General features: G+C 51.1%; 2 protein-coding genes across 4 annotated transcripts in view; one reads left to right on the forward strand and one right to left on the reverse strand.

Moving 5' to 3' along the window:
• Positions 1 to 20140, reverse strand: part of BUD23 (BUD23 rRNA methyltransferase and ribosome maturation factor) — a 206783-nt gene that overhangs the window by 120403 nt on the left and 66240 nt on the right. The gene's annotated exons all lie outside the window — the stretch shown is intronic.
• Positions 4422 to 13389, forward strand: TBL2 (transducin beta like 2). Of its 3 annotated transcripts, none has more exons than XM_050783731.1 (7): positions 4422 to 4781; positions 8248 to 8378; positions 8639 to 8823; positions 9290 to 9441; positions 9790 to 9916; positions 11730 to 11882; positions 12103 to 13389. In XM_050783731.1, exons 1-7 carry the CDS (start codon positions 4655 to 4657, stop codon positions 12566 to 12568), a joined length of 1341 nt encoding a protein of 446 aa, XP_050639688.1. In that variant the 5' UTR covers positions 4422 to 4654; the 3' UTR covers positions 12569 to 13389. The 3 variants fall into 3 exon arrangements, with proteins under 3 accessions (XP_050639688.1, XP_050639689.1, XP_050639690.1); XM_050783732.1 differs by lacking the exon at positions 4422 to 4781 and adding an exon at positions 4945 to 5200; XM_050783733.1 differs by lacking the exons at positions 4422 to 4781; positions 8248 to 8378 and having other exon boundaries at positions 8715 to 8800.

Genomic DNA, 20140 nt, shown 5'->3' on the forward strand with positions numbered 1-20140 from the left:
AGCCTCAAACTCCTAGGCTCAAGCAATCCTCCCGTCTCAGCCTCCTGAGTAGCTGGGACTACAGGCATGCACCACCACGCCTGACAATTTTTTTTATTTTGTAGAGATGGGGTCTCACTATGTTGGCCAGGCTGGTCTCTAATTCCTGGGCTCAAGTGGTTCTCCTTCCTCAGCCTCCCAAAGTGCTGGGATTATAGGAATGAGCCACAGTGCCCTGCCCGAGTACGGATCCTGAGTGTAGTAGACCTGGGTTTGACTCTGGGTTATTTCCCTTGCTTCCTTGTTGACCTTGGGCATATTATTTGATGTAAGCCTAGTGTTTCTCTCCACCCGCTTAAAAATTAAAGTTATAACATGGCCTGTCTTAAAAGCCAACTGAATTCAAGGATGTGAAAGAATTTGGTAGCCTCAACCGAGCTGTACAAAGAGAGGCTACTCTTTTTTCCTCTGGCCCCACATCCACAGATGGCAGCCAGACAGGACATGTATTAGTCTCCAGGCTCACTCTCCACCTGTGTGACCTTGGGAAAGTCACTTAACTTCCTACAGCATCAGTCTCCTCATCTGTGGGAAGGGAATGTGAGCAAGGGAAATGAAATGCAAAGCTCCTGGATCAGACGGGTGCAGTGGCTCACTCCTGTAATCCCAGCAATTTGGGAGGATGAGGGCAGGAGGGTTGCTTGAGGCCAGGAGTTCTAGAGACCAGCCTGGGCAACATAGCAAGACCCTGTCTCTACAGAAAATTCAAAAATTAGCTGGGTTTGGTGGTCAGCACCTACGGTCCCAGCTACTTGGGAGGCTGTGGTGGGAGGATTATTTGAGCCCAGGAATTTCAGGCTGCAATCAGTTGTGATCGCGCCACTGCCCTCCAGCCTGGGTGACACAGTGAGATTCTCTTTATTTAAAAAATGCTCCTGGATCAATACATGTCACATGCAAAATGCTTGGTAAATGAAATTCTTCTTAAAAGTGCATCTTTGGCCAGGCTTGGTGGCTCATGCCTGTAATCCCAGCACTTTGGGAGGTTGAGGTGGGAGGATCACTTGAGCTCAGGAGTTCGAGACCAGCCTGAGCAACATGGTGAAACCTTGTCCCTACAAAACACATACACAAAAATTAGCTGGGTGTGATGGTGCATGCCTGTAGTCCTAGCTACTTGGGAGGCTGAGGCAGGAAGATCGATTGAGGCAGAAGGATCATTTGAGCCTGGCAGGCGGAAGTTGCAGCGAGCCGAGATCATACCATTGCATTCCAGCCTGGGCAACACGGCGAGACTCTGTCTCAAAATAAATATATAGATAAAAATTTTTTAAAGTGTAACTTTCTCTCGAGATGGTGGAGAAAGTGGTTTATGGCTGGGCCCACAGTCCTAAGTAGCAAGATAGGGAGGGCAAGCCTCAGGATGCTCTAGACACCCCCTCACACCCCTCCCTACCCCACTGCCCACAGCTGAGTCAATGTCAGTTTCCCGCAAAGGACAAAAGGGAAGGAAATGAGGCCGCTCCATTTGCTCTCTGACTGGATCCATTTCCTCCCCCAAGATTGTGGGTGTGTCTGTCTGTCATCCAGCCTCTGCAGCGACCGCACTTCTCAGAGGGTCCTTCTTACTGCTGAAGGGCCTGGACTGTCAGGAAGGCAGGCTCCCAGGTGGGGATGGAAATGTTTGCAGCAGGAATCTCCAACTCCGGTACTTTTGACTCACTCTGGGCTTCGGGACTAGGACACCTACAGAGCACATCTGTTCAACCCAGATTCTACCAATAAGTCTTTCAGATTGTCTCCTTGCTGGTGGAATTTGAATAAGTTCTGTAGATAGCATCAATGTCAAGTTCCTGGTTTTGATATTGCACTGCAGTTATGCAAGATGTTTCTATTGGAGGAAACAGAGAGCAAGAGTCCATGAGACCTCCCTGTTCACTTTTTCAAACCCTGTGAATCTTCATTTTTTTTTTTTTTTTTTTTTAGACAGAGTCTCGCTCTGTCGCCCAGGCTGGAGTGCAGTGGCTGGATCTCAGCTCATTGCAAGCTCCGCCTCCCGGGTTTACGCCATTCTCCTGCCTCAGCCTCCCGAGTAGCTGGGACTACAGGCGCCCGCCACCTCGCCCGGCTAGTTTTTTGTATTTTTTAGTAGAGACGGGGTTTCACCGTGTTAGCCAGGATGGTCTCGATCTCCTGACCTCGTGATCCACCTGTCTCGGCCTCCCAAAGTGCTGGGATTACAGGCTTGAGCCACCGCACCCGGCCTTCATTTTTTTTTTGGGGGGGGGGACAGGGTCTCACTCTGTTGCTCAGGCTGCAGTGCAGTGGCACAATCACAGCCCACTATAGCCTCGACCTCCCAGACTCAGGTGATTCTGCCACCTCAGCCTGCCAGTTAGCTGGGACTATGGGCACGTGTCACCATGTCTGGCTAATTTTTTTTTTTTTTTTTTTTTTTTGAGACGGAATCTCACTCTGTCACCCCAGCTGGAGTGCAGTGGAGCAATCTTGGCTCACTGCAACCTCCGCCTCCCAGGTTCAAGTGATTCTCCTGACTCAGCCTCCCAAGTAGCTAGGATTACAGGTGCGCACCACTATGCCTGGCTAATTTTTGTATTTTTAGTAGAGACGGGGTTTCACCATGTTAGCCAGGCTGGTCTCGAACTCCTGACCTCAGGTGATCTGCCCGCCTCGGCCTCCCAAAGTGCTGGGATTACAGGTGTGAGCCACCGCGCCCGGCCTTAAAAGAAGTTTCTATGAAAAAAATCTCCTGGTCTGGGCCAAGCGCGGTGGCTCACATCTGTAATCCCAACACTTTTGAGAGGCCAAGGCGGGCGGATCACAAGGTCAGGAGTTGGAGACCAGCCTGGCCAACATAGTGAAACCCCGTCTCTACTAAAAAATACAAAAAATTAGCCAGGCATGGTGGCGGGCGCCCATAATCCCAGCTACTCAGGAGGCTGAGGCAAGAGAATCGCTTGAACCCGGGAGGCAGAGGTTGCAGTGAGCAGAGATCGCGCCACTGCACCCAGCCTGGGCGGCAGTGCGACAAGATGTCTCAAAAAAATAAGAAATAACAATAATCTCCAGGCTCGGCATGGTGGCTCATGCCTGTAATCGCAGCACTTTGGGAGGCCAAAGCAGGTGGATCACCTGAGGTCAGGAGTTCGAGATCAGCCTGGCCAACATGGCAAAACCCCCGTCTCTATAAAAAACACAAAAATTAGCAGGGCGTGGTGGCGCACTCTTGTAGTCCCAGTTACTCTGGAGGCTGAGGCAGAAGAATCTCTTGCACTCGGGAGGCGGAGGTTGCAGTGAGCCGAGACGCGTCACTGCACTCCAGCCTGAGCAACAGAATGAGACTCCGTCTCAAAAGTAAATAAATAAATAAAATGTTTTCTATTTAAAATTCTCCCTTTTAACTTTCCACTTGCCAGGCCATCTCCAAATCCAGGTCCCCGTCACCTCCCTCTCGGATCCTTGAAGTCACTGCCGGTTTTCTGTATTTGGTCTTTTCACACAAAGGTCCGTCCAGGGAATCATCAGACACAGCTTTTGCCCCACCTCTCCCTGTAATGAGCAGCTTGTTGGGTGGAGTCAGCGCTCAACGTCCCCCAGACCTTTCCACCCCTCTCGCATTTCCCACATCCCAGCTTCTCAGGTCTTTGCAGTGGCTGTTCCACACCACGCACCTGGCCTACTCTTCCCCCTTCTCCACCAGCAGTAAAAGTAAAAGCCGGTCTCATCTTTCGCTGATGCTGAGTTTCCTGTTCGTTAAATGGTAATAATAATCCCCGCCCGCTTCCTTGAGAGGATCCAGTGTGGTGATGGCTGGAATAACGCCTTTAATAAACAATTATCAGTGAGTTCCTCAGGAGGAGGCGTGAACAGGGGTTGCAAATCCCGCCTTCCTCCGCCCTCCGCGGTTCTGCAACCTCAACCGCCAGGCGACCCGCCCCTCGAAACGTACCAAGTAATCGGGCCTCGCCCCTCGAGATGTTCTACCTCCGGGCCCCGCCCCTCGAGACGCTCTACCTCCGGGTTCTGCCCCTTGAGATGCGCTAACAACCCAGCCCCGCCCCTCGAGACGCTCTAACTCCAGGCTCCGCCTCTCGAGGCGCTCTAATAACTAGGATCCGCGCTTGGAGATACTCTAACTCCAGGCCCCGCCCCTGGAGACGTTCCCTAACTCCAGGCCCCGCCCCTCGAGACGCTCTAACCCAGGCTCTGTCCCTCCAGGCGCTCTAACAACCAGGTCCCGCCCCTCGAGACGCTCTACCTCTGGGTTCGGCCCCTCGAGACGCTCTAACCCAGGCTCCGCCCCTCGAGGCGCTTTAATAACCAGGTTCCTCTCCTCGAGACGCTCTAACGGCCAGGCTCCGCCTTCAAGGAGCTCTAACAATCAGGCCCCGCCCCTCGAGACGCTCTAACAGTCAGGCCCCGCCCCTCTAGCGCCCCAACAGCTGGGCCCCACCCGTTGAGACGCTCTAACGGCCAGGCCCCGCCCTGAAGGTATTATAACAACCAGGCTCCGCCCCCAGGCGCTCTAACGGCCAGGCCCCGCTGCTCGAGGCGCCCCAACGGCCAGGCCCCGCCCCCGCGTGCGTGCGCGACTCCGCAGAGCCGTGCGGGCGCCCGCGTACTCACTGGCTGAGGTGGCAGTGGCCCCGCCAACATGGAGCTCTCGCAGATGCCGGAGTTCATGGGCCTGTCGGTGTTGCTTGGGCTGCTGGCCCTGATGGCGACCGCGGCGGTAGCGCGGGGGTGGCTGCGCGCGGAGGAGAGGAGCGGCAGGCCCGCCTGTAAGTGGGGCCGGGTCGGGTGGGGGCGACCCGCGTGACCTCCTCGTGGTCCGAGCTGTGGTTTGGGCCCGTGGCTGTTGGGGCTCGGCGACTCCATGGGCCTCAGTTTCTCCTCTGGTGACGTGAGCTTCGCTTCCAGAGACGAGGGCCCGCCTCGCCGGGCTAGGCGCACCCCCTGGGGCAGGACTGGCTCCAACCTGGGCCCCGCGCTGCGACTTTCACCGTGGCCCAGGCTAGGCCGTCCCCGGGGTGGCCAGGAGAGCACCGTAAACTCTTCAGCGATCTCAGAAAAAGCACCAATTCTGTGATGTGTAGCAGCATTTGCTGGGCATCTATGACCCTGTGATAGGCTTTGGGGTCTTTTTCTGTAAGGAGTCCAGTAAAGGAGAAGTACATCTGCGTGATGAACACCTAAACATGTAAGTGAAAAACAGTGAAATAAGTTTCATTGAGGCCAGGCGCGGTGGCTCACGCCTGTATTCCCAGGACTTTGGGAGGCCGAGGCAGGGAGATCGCTTGAGCCCAGGAATTTGAGACCAGCCTGAGCAACATAGCAAGACTCCATCTCTACGAAAAATTAGCTGGGTGTGGTTGTGCACGCCCCTGTAGTCCCAGCTCCATGGGAGGCCGAGGCAGGAGGGTGGCGTGAGTCCAGGAGTTCAAGGCTGCAGTGAGCTGTGATCAATCGCGCCACTGCACTCCAGCCCAGGTGACAGCAAGAGCCTGTCTCTGAAAAGTTTCATAGAAGAGGTTAGTACTGGAAACGGGAAACACCAGAGAGGGAATGGGCAGCCCTGCTCTTTTTATGTTTGAGACAGAGTTTCGCTCTTCTTGCCCAGGCTGGAGTACAGTGGCAGGATCTTGGCTCACTGCAACCTCCGCCTCCCAGGTTCCAGCAATTCTTCTGCCTCTGCCTCCCGAGTAGCTGGGACTACAGGCGCACACACCACCAGGCCTGAGGAATTTTTGTATATTTAGTAGACACGGGATTTTGCCACGTTGGTCAGACTGGTCTCGAACTCCTGACCTCAGGTGATCCACTCGTCCTGGCCTCCAAAAGTGCTGGGATTACAGGTGTGAACCGCTGTGCCCAGCCAGCCCTGCTCCTTTTTTTTTTTTTTTTTTTTTTTTTTTGTGTGTGTGTGTGTGTGTGTGACGGAGTCTTGCTCTGCCTCCCAGGCTGGAGTGCAGTGGCACGATCTTGGCTCACTGCGAGTTCCGCCTCCCAGGCTCATGCCATTCTCCTGCCTCAGCCTCCTGAGTAGCTGGGACTACAAGCGTCCACCACCACGCCCGGCTAATTTTTTGTATTTTTTAGTAGAGACGGGGTTTCACCGTGTTAGCCAGGATGGTCTCGATCTCCTGACCTCATGATCTGCCTGCTTTGGCCTCCCAAAGTGCTGGGATTATAGGCATGAACCACTGTTCCCCGCCCAGCCCTGCTCTTTTACTGGGGAGGTGGTTGTTAGAGAAATCGTTACTGAGAATAGGGGCACATGAGGTAGTGTGGGGTCTCAAAGGATGGTTCTAGAATAAGAGTTTGCCGCAAAGCCAAGGAAAAAAGACATTCCTGCCAATGGCAATACCCGAGCAGGCAAGGAGTCCCCAAACAGCATTTGGTATGACTTAAGTGTGAGGAGGGGGGCTTGTTAGACAAGCCTGGAGAGAAGGAAGCAGAGGACAGATTGTGGCTCTGTTTGTATGCAGGGCTCAGGAGCTTTTTTCCTGTTGGAATTGGGGAGCATCTGCAGTCATTTAACACATGCTAGCTTTGTGACTCAATTAAGTATCTTATGCAAAAGTGACTGGCTCCACTCTCCAGCACAGGGCTCAACAGATGTTGACTTCTCCACCCCGAGTTCTTTTGGGTGCTGGAGTGCAGTGACGCAATCTGGGCTCACTGCAACCTCCACCTCCTGGGTTCAAGCAATTCTCCTGCCTCAGCCTCCTAAGTAGCTGAGATTGCAGGCGCCTGCCACTGTGCCCGGCTAATTTTTGTATGTTTAGTAGAGACGGGGTTTCACCATGTTGGCCAGGCTGGTCTGGAACTCCTGGGCATCAAGGTGATCCAGCTGCCTCAGCCTCCCAAAGTGCTGGGATTACAGGCGTGAGCCACCACGCCCAGCCTCCATAAAGCCTTTAATGCTTGTGTTTGGTACTTTTGCTTGTCATTTTGTAGATATCTCATCCAATTCAATCTCCCTTATTTTTGTTTATTTATATCTTTTTTGAGACAGAATCTCATTCCGTTCCCCAGGCCGGAATACAGTGGCGTGATCACTGCATTCGAACTCCTGGGCTCAAGCAATTTTCCCTCCTCAGCCTCCGAATAGCTGGGACCACAGGCGCATGCCACCATTCCCAGCTAATTAAAGTTTTCTGTAGAGACGGGGTGTCACTCTGTTAACCAGGCTGGTCTCCAACTCCTGAGCTCAAGCAATCCTCCCACCTCAGCCTCCCAAAGTGCTGGGGTCACAGGCATGAGCCACTGTGCCCACCTCTCAACCTCTCTTTAAGAAAACCAAGGTTGGGCCAGACACAGTGGCTCACACCTATAATCCCAGCACCTTGGGAGGCCAAGGCAGGCAGATCACTTGAGGTGAGGAGTTGGAGACCAGCCTTGCCATCATGGTGAAACACCATCTCTACTAAAAAAAACCAAAAAATTAGATGAGTATGGTGGTGCACGCCCATAATTCCAGCTACTTGGGAGGCTGAGGCAGGAGAATTGCTTGAACCCGGGAGGCAGAGGCTACAGTGAGCAGAGATCATGCCACTGCACTCCAGCCTGGGTGACAGAGCAAGACTCTGTCTCCAAAAAAAAGAAAGAAAGAAAAGAAGAAAAAAAAAAAAAAAAAAAAAACCAAGGTCCAGAGCAATTCACTAACTTGCCCAAAGCAGGGCCACTAGAGACAGTTGTGCACATTACTCCCTACGTAGGGATGTCTGGCCAAGGATCCACGCTCCACTGGCCATGCTGTGTACCCACCCAGCAGCATTACCCTACCCAGAGAGTATGCCTTTTCCACTTTACATGAAGGTGCTCTATGGACTTACCGTAAACAGTCTCCTCAAAGTCAGTCAGTATTAGAGACGGAATCCAAACCCAGGTCTGATTGCAAAGCATCTGTTTTGCTTTTGTTTTCTGTTTGACAGGGTCTCACTCTGTCACTCAGGATGGAGTGCAGTAGTAGTGTTGTGATCATAGCTCACTGCAGCCTCGAACTCCTGGGCTCAAGTGATCCTCCTGCCTCAGCCTCCTAAAGCGTTGGGATTACAGGCATGAGCCACCATACCCAGCCAGCCAAGCCTCTATTTTTGCCCATATCACACTCACTCTCCTCCTGAAGACAAGGGCCATGTCCGGTTAATCTCCTGCTGTTCCACTCAGTGCCTGGCTAATCATAGATGGGCAGCGAATGCTTATCAGTGAGTAACTGGAGAACAACATGGCCCTTCCTTATAGGCCGAAAAGCAAATGGATTTCCACCTGACAAATCCTCAGGATCCAAGAAGCAGAAACAGTATCAGCGGATTCGGAAGGAGAAGCCTCAACAACACAACTTCACCCACCGCCTCCTGGCTGCAGCTCTGAAGGTACACGGGGTACCCAGCGCAGTGCGCACTCTGAGACTCAGACCCACAGGCTTTTCCTCTGTAGTATTCCGTGCATGTTATAGACCCTCCTGCCTCTGATCAAAATCAGCAGGGATGCTTAATTCTGTCCCCTCTCATCGCAGCCCAACCTCAGCTTGCTGTTAATCCAGGCAACGGGGCCCCATCTCCCTGGTTCCAGGTTTGGCTTCCCCATCTCCCCAAGGAGCTCCTATTCACACTTCCTGCCACCCTTTCCCTAGAGCCACAGCGGGAACATATCTTGCATGGACTTTAGCAGCAATGGCAAATACCTGGCCACCTGTGCAGATGATCGCACCATCCGCATCTGGAGCACCAAGGACTTTCTGCAGCGAGAGCACCGCAGCATGAGAGCCAACGTGGAGCTGGACCATGCCACCCTGGTGCGCTTCAGCCCTGACTGCAGGTGGGACAGGATGGAGCCTCAGGTTTGCCTGAAGAGGCCCAGTCCCAGGCATTGGCCTTCCCATATCTGCTTTGAGGTGGCGAGGAGGGACCCGGACCCAGGGCCTCCCTTGGGGTGCCAGAAAGAGCATCCACATAGTTTGCACGCTGCCTGGGGCTCCCTGGAGGTCTGTGCTGCTATACAGCAAGGAAACGGGGGGAGGTCTTTTCCTACCTGGAAATAACTTGGCCTGGCTTCCAGGTGAGCCTTGGTTTCTAAACCCTAGAGAGAAACTAAAGAAGTCAAAGCAATGGGAATCTTACCTTTTGAGGAGTTTTATAAGATTTGGAACCAGGGGCTTATGTTGTAAGGCTAGACTGTGGGGCATGAGGGGAGATCTTGACTTCCCCCAGAACCCAGCACAGGACCAGGAACACAGAGCCTCTTTGTCTAGTGAGAGAGTGACTTGTCTGCTACCTGTCTCTAGAGCCTTCATCGTCTGGCTGGCCAACGGGGACACCCTCCGTGTCTTCAAGATGACCAAGCGGGAGGATGGGGGCTATACCTTCACAGCCACCCCAGAGGACTTCCCTAAAAAGCACAAGGCGCCTGTCATCGACGTTGGCATTGCTAACACAGGTAAGATGCATTCAGAGGGTGGCGCCTGCCCAAAGCGTGAAGGAAAGATCCAGCTCTGTTTCCTCAATGAGTTAATGCTGCCTGAAAGTTCTGCTCAACCTGAGAGGGACAGGGGGCCCTGGCTCTAAACAGCCTGGCTGTGTGCTCCCCTGGAGTCCCTGGGCCACACCAGGTCCCTAGGGAAGGTGGGGAAGGGCCACAGTCTTTAGCAGAGTCCTTGTCTGTAGTGACCCTTGGCCTGGGAGGAGACATGTATACTTCGGGCAGCAGAGGCCTTGTAAGTGTCTTTGGAGAATGACAGTTGGTCAGGTCACTGCCCGTGGCCCACATCACTCCCTTCCCGCTCAGGGAAGTTTATCATGACTGCCTCCAGTGACACCACTGTCCTCATCTGGAGCCTGAAGGGTCAAGTGCTGTCTACCATCAACACCAACCAGATGAACAACACACATGCTGCTGTATCTCCCTGTGGCAGGTGGGCAAGGAGGGGCATTGGCATCTGGGACCACAAGAGGCTGGAGCTGGGGAGCAGGCCCAGAATAGAGAGCCAGCTTCATCGCTTGGGAAGAGCATACGGGGTGGGGTCAGGAGCCCGAGCTTCAAGTCTCAGTTCTCCCCGCTTGGAGTAGCGGGATTTCATGCAGGTCACCCCATGTCCTTAGTCACTATTTCTTCATCTTTAGTGTTTTTGTTTTTGAGAAAATTAGTCTCACTCTGTCAGCCAGGCTGGAGCACAGTGGTGCGATCATAGCTCACTGCAGCCTCAAACTCCTGGATTGTAGTGATCCTCCCACCTCAGCCTCTTGAGTAGCTGGAACTTTAGGTACATGCCACTGTACTCAGCTAATTTTTGGTTTTTGTTTGTTTGTTTGTTTGTTGAGACAGGGTTTCACCCTCGCCCAGGCAGGAGTGCAGTGGTGCGATCACAGCTCACTGTAGCCTTGACCTCCCAGACTCAGGCCATCCTCCCACCTTATCCTCCCGAGTAGCTGGGACTACAGGCGCATACTACCACACCTGGCTAATTTTTGTATTTTTTGTTGAGGTGGGGTCTCACTATGTTGCCCAGGCTGGTCCTGAACTCCTGGCCTCAAGTGATCCTCCTGCCTCGACCTCCCAAAGTGCTAGAATTACAGGCATGAGCCACTGCACCAAGCCACTTTGTGGGGGATGTTACATGTCTTAAAACAAGGCTAGAGGATAAACCGAGGTCACATACATAAAAGAACCTTTTTTTTTTTTTTTTTTTGAGATGGAGTCACTCTGTCGCCCAGGCTGGAGTGCAGTGGCCGGATCTCAGCTCACTGCAAGGTCCGCCTTCCAGGTTCACGCCATTCTCCTGCCTCAGCCTCCCGAGTAGCTGGGATTACAGGCGCCCGCCACCTCGCCCAGCTAGTTTTTTGTATTTTTTAGTAGAGACGGGGTTTCACCGTGATAGCCAGGATGGTCTCGATCTCCTGACCTTGTGATCCGCCCGTCTCGGCCTCCCAAAGTGCTGGGATTACAGGCTTGAGCCACCACGCCAGGCCAAAATAACTTTTTTGTTGTTGTTGTTCGTTTGTTTTTTGAGATGGAGTTTCGCTCATGTTGCTTAGGCTGGAGTGCAATGGCACGATCTTGGCTCACCGCAACCTCCGCCTCCCAGGTTCAAGCGATTCTCCTGCCTCAGCCTGCCCCAAGTAGCTGGGATAACAGGCATGCACCACTACACCCAGCTAATTTTTTATTTTTAGTAGAGGCGAGGTTTCTCCATGTTGGTCAGGCTGGTCTCAAACTCCCGACGTCAAGCGATCTGCCTGCCTAGGCCTCCCAAAGTGCTGGGATTACAGGTGTGAGCCACCGCACATGGCCTTTTTTGTTTTTTGTTTTTTTCTGAGATGGAGTCTTGCTCTGTTGCCCAGGCTGGAGTGCAGTGGTACAATCTCAGCTCACTGCAACCTCCACCTGCCAGGTTCAAGTGATTCTCCCACCTCAGCCTTCCCAGTAGGTGGAACTATAGGCACGTGCCACCACGCCTGGCTAATTTTGTATTTTTAGTAGAGATGAGGTTTCGCCATGTTGGCCAGGCTGGTCTCCGAACTCCTGACCTCAGGTGATCCACCCACCTCGGCCTCCCAAAATGCTGGGATTACAGGCATGAGCCACCATGCCCAGCCAAAATAACTCTTTAAAGGTTTGTATTATCCAGATATGAGGTTATCAACTTTCTCAGGAAAGAGATTGAGGGGGTTTACAGGAACAACATGCTCCCAAAATGAAGTTTTAAAGGCTCCTGGATTGTATGGCAGATTTGTAGCTTCGTGTGGCTTCACCCCGGATGTGAAGGTTTGGGAAGTCTGCTTTGGAAAGAAGGGGGAGTTCCAGGAGGTGGTGCGAGCCTTCGAACTCAAGGGCCACTCCGCGGCTGTGCGCTCATTTGCTTTCTCCAACGACTCGCGGAGGTGAGTGAGTCTGCTCACATGTCTGTCTGACCAGTGGCTCTTGGCCCCTCTCGACAACCAGGGTCCTTCTGCCTGTTTGTGCCATGGCTCTGAAGCGGGTGGGGTGCCTGGCCCTCAGCAGGAAGCTGACTTAGCTTCCTAGCTGGAGCTGCTCAAGTTGGGCCAGTACTTACCCTGCCAGGGTGTGTTGGGGCATGAGCTGTGATTTTCTGTGCTGCAGGATGGCTTCTGTCTCCAAGGATGGTACATGGAAACTGTGGGACACAGATGTGGAATACAAGAAGCAGCAGGACCCCTACTTGCTGAGGACAGGCCGCTTTGAAGAGGCGGCGGGTGCCGCACCATGCCGCCTGGCCCTCTCCCCCGATGCCCAGGTCTTGGCCTTGGCCAGTGGCAGCAGTATTCATCTCTACAATACCCGGCGGGGCGAGAAAGAGGAGTGCTTTGAGCGGGTCCATGGTGAGTGTATCACCGACTTGTCCTTTGACATCACTGGCCGCTTTCTGGCATCCTGTGGGGACCGGGCTGTGCGGCTCTTTCACAACACTCCTGGCCACCGGGCCATTGTGGAGGAGATGCAGGGCCACCTGAAGCGGGCCTCCACTGACAGTACCCGCCAGAGGCTGCAGCAGAAGCTGACCCAGGCCCAAGAGACCCTGAAGAGCCTGGGTGCCCTGAAGAAGTGACTCTGGGAGGGCCCAGCGCAGAGGATTGAGGAGGAGGGATCTGGCCTCCTCCCAGCACTGCAGCCACCTTTCCTCCCAGGTGGAAGCCTTTCAGAAGCGGTCTCCTGGTTTTCTTACTGGTGGCCTCGCTTCTTCCCATTGAAACTACTCTTGTCTACTTAGATCTCTTCTTGCTGGCTGTGACTCCTCCCCGACTAGTGACCAAGGTGCTTTTCTTCCTCCCAGGCCCAGTGGGTAGAATCTATTCCCACCCGGCGCTGAGGAGAGTGGTAGAGAGAGGAGACAGAGAGAGAACATGATTTTTGGCCTTGTGGCAGCACATCCTCACACCCAAAGAAGTCTGTAAATGTTCCAGAACAACCTAGAGAACACTTGAGTACTAAGCAGCAATTTTGCAAGGATGGGAGACTGGGATAGCTTCCTATCACAGAATTGTGCTCCATCAAAAAGATACTAAGGGATTTCCTTCTGGGCCTCAGTTCTATTTGTAAGATGGAGAATAATCCTCTCTGTGACCTCCTTGCAAAGATGATGTGAGGCTAAGAGAGTATCAAGTCCCTAGGTGTAGAAGAAAAGTGGAAAAGAGTAGTACTATTGTCCAGTGCCATTAAAGTGGTAAAAGTGGGAACCAGTGTGCTTCGAAACCAAATTAAAACACATTCCTTGGGAAGGCAAAGTTTTTTGGGACTTGATCATACATTTTGTATGGTTGGGAGTCCTCTCTTCGGGAGATTATATCCTGTTTAAGGAGACCTCTTTTCAGTTCATCAGATATTTGAGTGCCTACTCTGTGCCCGAATAAATACGTGCTGGAGATTAAATATGAATAAGACATGGTTTCTGCCATCAAAGATGGCTGGTGGGAGAGAGAGATACGCCCTTATTAAGTGCTTTGTGTAGTTTATTCATAGCTACTGTTGTATACGTCAAGGAAAGAGAGGACCAGAGCAGGACAGAGGCAATGGGTATTGAAGTTGAAGGGGTACATTCGATAAGAGATTCGGTATTGAGAAGTTTAAATTTGTGAATTTGAAGGCTGGATGTGGCAGATAAGGGAAATGAGGTATCTGGGAAGACTTGAGTGTAGGCAAAATTTATTCATCCCAAGTCAAACTCTTGGTCTCTCTCATGAAAACTACGACCTCCCCTGGTCGCCCCTGACCTCTCACCTCTCAATGTTGGAATAAGCCATAGTCTTGGAGTTATCCTTGATGACTCGCCACTCATTATCCCCTCTGTCCCACCACCACTGCCGTCATCCGTCCACCAGAACATCCTTTTGGTTACACTCCAGGTGACATCCTGAGGCTGTTGCTTCTCTCCATCTTTTCTGTTACCATCCTGGTTCTGGCCACTGTCACCTAGTGGGCCACTATAATATGGCTTCCTAATGGATCTTCCTGCTTCCTCTGTTACCTCATTACTTTTCTATATAGCAGAGTGATCTTTTGAAAATGTGAACCAGATCACATTATTCCCTAGTTAAAACCCCCCAAGGCTTCCCATCACACTTGGGATAAAATCCAAAAGAATTTTTTTTCTAAACCAAAAATAGTAAAAACAATTTTTTTTTTTTTTTTTTTTGAGAGTCTCACTGTGTTGCCCATGCTGGAGTACAGTGGCACAGTCTTGGCTCACTACAACTGCTGCCTCCCAGGTTCAAGTGATTCTCCTGCCTCAGCCTCCAGAGTAGCTGGGATTACAGGCATGTGCCACCACACCTGACTAATTTTTGTGCTTTTAGTAGAGACAGGGTTTCATGATGTTGGCCAGGCTGGTCTCGAACTCCTGACTTCAAGTAATCCATCCTCCTTGGCCTCCTCAAGTGCTGGGATTACAGGCGTGAGCCATCGTGCCCAGCCAAAAACACTTTTTTAATCCAAAACTCTTACCATGGCCTGCAAGGTCCTATGTAACCTGGCTTCGTCCCCCATCTAAATGCCATGGACGTCAGATGGGTACCGTAACTCTGTGAATGGGGTCAGTTACCTGGGTGTAGGGCAGTAGAAAGTGGGGACAGAAGTGAGCTGGAGGGCTTGTGTCCTGCCCGCGGGGTGGGGGGTGGCTGCTACTTATCCAGCAGAAATTGTCTGCTTTACAGAAGCTAGAAGTGAGCAATTTAAATAAATAAATGAATAAACAAACACTATCTGGACCAAACAAAACACCAAGGTAGGCCTGATGCAGTCCAGCACTCTTCTTATTGGCAGCTTCTGGCTCACTGTTGAACCCATCGGAATGAGAGCACCACCGGGCAGACTCCTGGACCGTCTCACTGTCAGCTTTGTGGTCCAGGCACAGTACCTGGGACAGTGTAAGCACTCAATCAATGTGAAACTCAAGCCGGGGGCAAGCCACAGACCTCCCAGTATCTTCTCTGTGCATCTTCGCACTCGCAGTCTCCATTGTGGTTTTGTATGTTCCTAACCACAGACTGCTGGCAATGCTGTGCACATAAGGCCTGAGGAGTATTTCCTCGGCAATTGTCGGAAGAATGAGACTAAAATACTTCCTTTGCACACCTGTTCTTAGAAGCAGCTCTGGCATTACTCCCCTTGTGTATGCAGGACAGGAAGTGGCGGTAGAATGTTGTTACTGAAGTCAGATGTCTTAAGTTCCAGTTCCAGCTGGGTCACCTGTTGACTTGAGAGCAGGTAGATCTGTTGAACTCTCTGAGCTTGTTTCCTCATCTGTAAAATGAGAATGAATCCTATGCTGCCCACCTTGCCATGTTGAGTTTCAGTGAGACAAGAGAAAACACTACCAAAAAATCATTCCACAGACTTCTGAGAACAGAAAGTACCCTCACTCAAGCTTCTTTTGTAAACACAGAGAAGGTGTCTGGATATTAACATAGAGCAGAGGCTACCAATTTTTGTTTGTTTGTTTTAAATCAAAAATCCTGCATGTGAAGGCAGTATTCATGTCATAATTACAATTTCAACATCTGTGGGTGTGAAATTTTTCAAAATAAAGAGTTGAGGAAATATTTTAAATGGTGGTGTATAGCCTATTTTGGTGTTCTGTTTGTTTTAGAGATGGAGTCTCACTCCGTCGTCTAGACTGGAGGGCAGTGGTGCCATCATGGCTCACTGCAGCCTCGACCTCCTGGGCTCAAGTGATCCTCTCACCTCAGCCTCCCAAGTAGCTAGGATCACAGGCGTATGCCATCACACCTGTCTGTTTTGTGTAGAGATGGGGGTCTCACTATGTTGCCCAGGCTGGGGCTTGCAGTCATTTAAACCATGCAATACACAGATTAAGATGGTGGTGCCATCTCAACAGTGGCCTGCCGCTTCCCAGGGAGTCTTCCTTCCTCAGTGCAGTCCACCTTCCTTCTGGCTACTTTCCTGGGAGTTGGATGCAAGTGGGTCTTCCACCACCTGCATCCAACACTCGGGTGCATCAGGGAAACCAACTCTCTAATTTGCTTAGCTGTGATAACTTGAAGCCCTGGATAGTGTCTTGCATACAGACATGTTTTCACAATTATTGCTACTCCAGTAAAGTCACATTTCAGAGACTGACATCTTGGGAAAGGCACAAAAAGTTTTGTTTCTGTGTTATCTGTGTTTTCTACAATTAATGTGCAATTCCTATGTAATGTTCATTGCCGCACTATTCAGAATAGCAAAGACATGGAATCAACCCAAGTGACCATCGATGATAGACTGGATAAAAAAAATGTGGTACATATATACCACGGAATACTGTGCAGCCAGAAAAAGGAACAAGATCATGTCCTTTGCAGGGACATGGAAAGAGCTGGAGGTCATTAGCCTTAGCAAACCCAAGAACAGAAAACCAAACACTGCATGTTCTCACTTATAAGTGGGAGCTGAACGATGAGAACACATGGACACAGAGAGGGAGCAACACACACTGAGGCCTGTTGGGGGTACAGGGGGAGGGAGAACATCAGGAATAATAGCTAATGCATGCTGGGCTTAATACTTAAGTGATGGGTTGATAGGTGCAGCAAGCCACCATGGCACACATTTACCTATGTAACAAACCTGCACATCCTGCAGATGTACCCTGGAACTTAAAATTCATTCATTAAATAACAGGTACTGGGAGTGGTAGCTCACACCAGTAATCCTGACACCTTGGGAGGCCGAGGCAGGGGAATTACTTGAGGCCAGGAGTTCAAGACCAGCCTGAGCAACATACTCAGACTCGCTGTCTACAAAAAAAAAAAAAAAAAGTTGGGCATGGTGATGGACACTTGTAGTCCCAGCCTCTCCGGAGGCTGCAGTGGGAGGATTGCTTGAGCCCAGGAGTTCAAAGCTGCAGTGAGCTATGATCGCAGCCTGGACAACACAGCAAGACCCTGTCTCTTAGAAAAGATCAGTAACATGATACATTGAAAGCATTAACGATAGCCTCCCGTGACACATACTCTTTCACTTTCACTTCATAGCAGCTCTTGTGAAATAGCAATTATTATCCCCATTGGAAAAACAGGTTTGTGGAGGTTAAGTGGCAAGCAGGAATTCAACTCTGGGTCTGAGTACAGAGCTCAAACTGGTTCCTAGTGTGACCCCACAGAGCCTCTGACCTTGCCATCCAGAAAATAAGCTCCTTGAAGGCAAGGAGTTTATAGTGTTAGGAATCTGCCTTGTCCCGGCCGGGCGCGGTGGCTCACGCCTGTAATCCCAGCACTTTGGGAGGCCGAGGCGGGCGGATCACAAGGTCAGGAGATTGAGACCATCCTGGCTAACACTGTGAAACCCCGTCTCTACTAAAAATGCAAAAAATTAGCCGGGCGAGGCGGCGGGCGCCTGTAGTCCCAGCTACTCGGGAGGCTGAGGCAGGAGAATGGCGTGAACCCGGGAGGCGGAGCTTGCAGTGAGCCGAGATCGCGCCACTGCACTCCAGCCTGGGCGACTAAGCGAGACTCTGTCTCAAAAAAAAAAGGAATCTGCCTTGTCCCTCTTTCTGTTGCACCCATGCAAGTGAGCACACAGTAGCCACTACAATTTTTTGACTAATAAGATGAACCTGTACAGTGATTGCCCAACAGAGAATGAGCTCACTTTGACCACCATTTATGCATCCACCACGCAGTTGCATTGGCAGCAGAAATCATTCTATTACTTTCCAAGGCCACTGCATCTTGTGAGTTTATACACTTCAGTGTGACTCTCCCAGGGACTAATGGTTCCGAAGTGAGGAGATGATCGAAGTTCCAAAACTGGGCTAGGCGGGGTGGCTCATGTTTATAATCCCAGGGCTTTGGGAAGCCAAGGTGAGAGGATCACTTGAGACTAGGAGTTTGAGACCAGCTTGAGTAACTCGGTGAGACCCCATCTCTACAAAAAAAATTTAAAATTAGCTGGGCATGGTATCACACACCTGTAGTCCCAGCTGTTGGGCTACTGGAGAGACTGAGGCAGGAGGATCACTTGAGTCCAGGAGCTGGAGGCTGCAGTGAGCCACAATCATGCCGCTGCACTCCAGCCTGAGCAACAGAGTGAGACTCTACCTCTTGAAAAAATACAAATAAAAGAGTGCCAGATGGGCGTGGTGGCTCACAGCTGTAATCCTAGCACTTTTGGGAGGCTGAGGCAGGAGGGTCACTTGGGTCCAGGAGTTCAAGACCAGCTTGGGAAACACAGGGAGACCCCATCTCTACATAAATACAAAAAAGTCGGGCATATGATGGCACAGCTACTCAGGAGGCTGAGACGGGAGGATTGCTTGAGACTGGGAGGTTGAGGCTGCAGTCATTGGCCCAACTTGGCCTCCCAAAGTGCTGGGATTATAGGCATGAGCCACTGTGCCTAGCCAGCTAGTAGGTTTGAAAGCCCAGGTATGTTTCAGTTGCTTTGGCAGCCCAGAGGCAGGAAAAATACCAACCAAACAACAACCCCCAAAATGATAAAGTTGATGATGATGTGGAAGGTGATGATTATGATGGTAATAACTGTGTTGGTCTCTGGCCCTTGAGTCCTTATTTCACCCTAATAATGGCCTCTGCCCTGCATACTTTTAGGCTTTTGTAATCTATAACCTAGGGCATCTCTAGAATAAGAAGCAAAACAAAAAGCAAACAAAAGAACCCCGGGCAAAAGTGAATTTCTTGATGTGCTGCACCCCAAATTTCCTTAACCCCACATTTCTTCACTGAGCGTGCCAGGACTGTGAGGGACTTGCCCACAGTGGCAAAGAGTGCTGTGTTCCCCAACTCCACTTCTTGGTTTCCTAGGTACAAAGCTGGACTACATGTCCCAGGATTCCCTGCAGTTAGGTGCGACCCTTTGATGACTTCAGGCCAATGGAATGTGTGCAGAAGTGATCCACTGAGTCTCCAGCTGCCTCTAAAAACCCTCCTGAGGGCTGCCTCTAAAAACCTCGGTGGCTCATGCCTGTAATCCCAACACTTTGGGAGGTTGAGGCGGGCAGATCACGTGAGGTCAAGAGTTTGAGACTAGCCTGGCCAACATGGCAAAACCCCATCTCTATAAAAATACGAAAATTAGCTGGGGCTGGTCGTGGTGGCTCAAGCCTGTAATCCCAGCACTTTGGGAGGCCGAGACGGACCGATCACGAGGTCAGGAGATCGAGACCATCCTGGTTAACACAGTGAAACCCCGTCTCTACTAAAAAAATACCAAAAAAACTAGCTGGGCGTGGTGGTGGGTGCCTGTAGTCCCAGCTACTCGGGAGGCTGAGGCAGGAGAATGGCATAAACCTGGGAGGTGGAGCTTGCAGTGAGCTAGGATCCGGCCACTGCATTCCAGCCTGGGTGACAGAGTGAGACTCCGTCTCAAAAAAAAAAAAAAAGAAAAAAGAAAATTAGCTGGGCATGGAGGCACGTGCCTGTAATCCCAGCTACTTGGGAGGCTGAGGCAAAGTAATCCCTTCAACCCAGAACCTGGGAGGCAGAGATTGCGGTGAGCCAAGATCGTGCCACTGGACTCCAGCCTGGGTGGCAGAGCGAGACTCCATCTCAAAAAGTATATATAATAATAAAACAAACAAACAGACAAACAAACAAAAACCCTCCTGAGGCTCTCCATACTCTCTTTTCTGCCAGCTGGAAACAGGATTCTGTGCAGTTTCTGAGTAATCAAAAGCACTAGATGGCTGGCCTGGAATCCCATTTATGGCTGATTCCTACAATCTCAGCACTTTGTGAGGCTAAGGCAAGAGGATTGCTTGAGGCCAAGAATTCAAGACTAGACTGGGTAACATAGTGAGACCCCCCCCCCCATCGTTACAGAAAAGTTAGCCAGGCATGTTAGCGCACACCTATAATTCCAGCTACTCCGGAGGCTGAGGCAGGAGGCTCACTTGAGCCCAGGAGTTCAAGGCTGCAGTGACCTATGATTCTGCTACTGCACTCCAGCCTGGGCAAGAGAGCAAGACCCCATCTCTTAAACATATATATTTGTATATATGTATATATGTATATATACATGTTTGTATATATGTGTATATATATTTACATATGTATACATATACCATATGCTTTGTTTTTCCACTGTTGTGGACAGATTTCTATGATGTGGTAACAGAATAATGATTCCCCAAAGATATCCACATCCTAATCCTTGGAACCCAGGA

The sequence above is a fragment of the Macaca thibetana genome, chromosome 3 (genome assembly GCF_024542745.1).
Source record: "Macaca thibetana thibetana isolate TM-01 chromosome 3, ASM2454274v1, whole genome shotgun sequence".
NCBI classification, from domain to species: Eukaryota; Metazoa; Chordata; class Mammalia; order Primates; family Cercopithecidae; genus Macaca; species Macaca thibetana.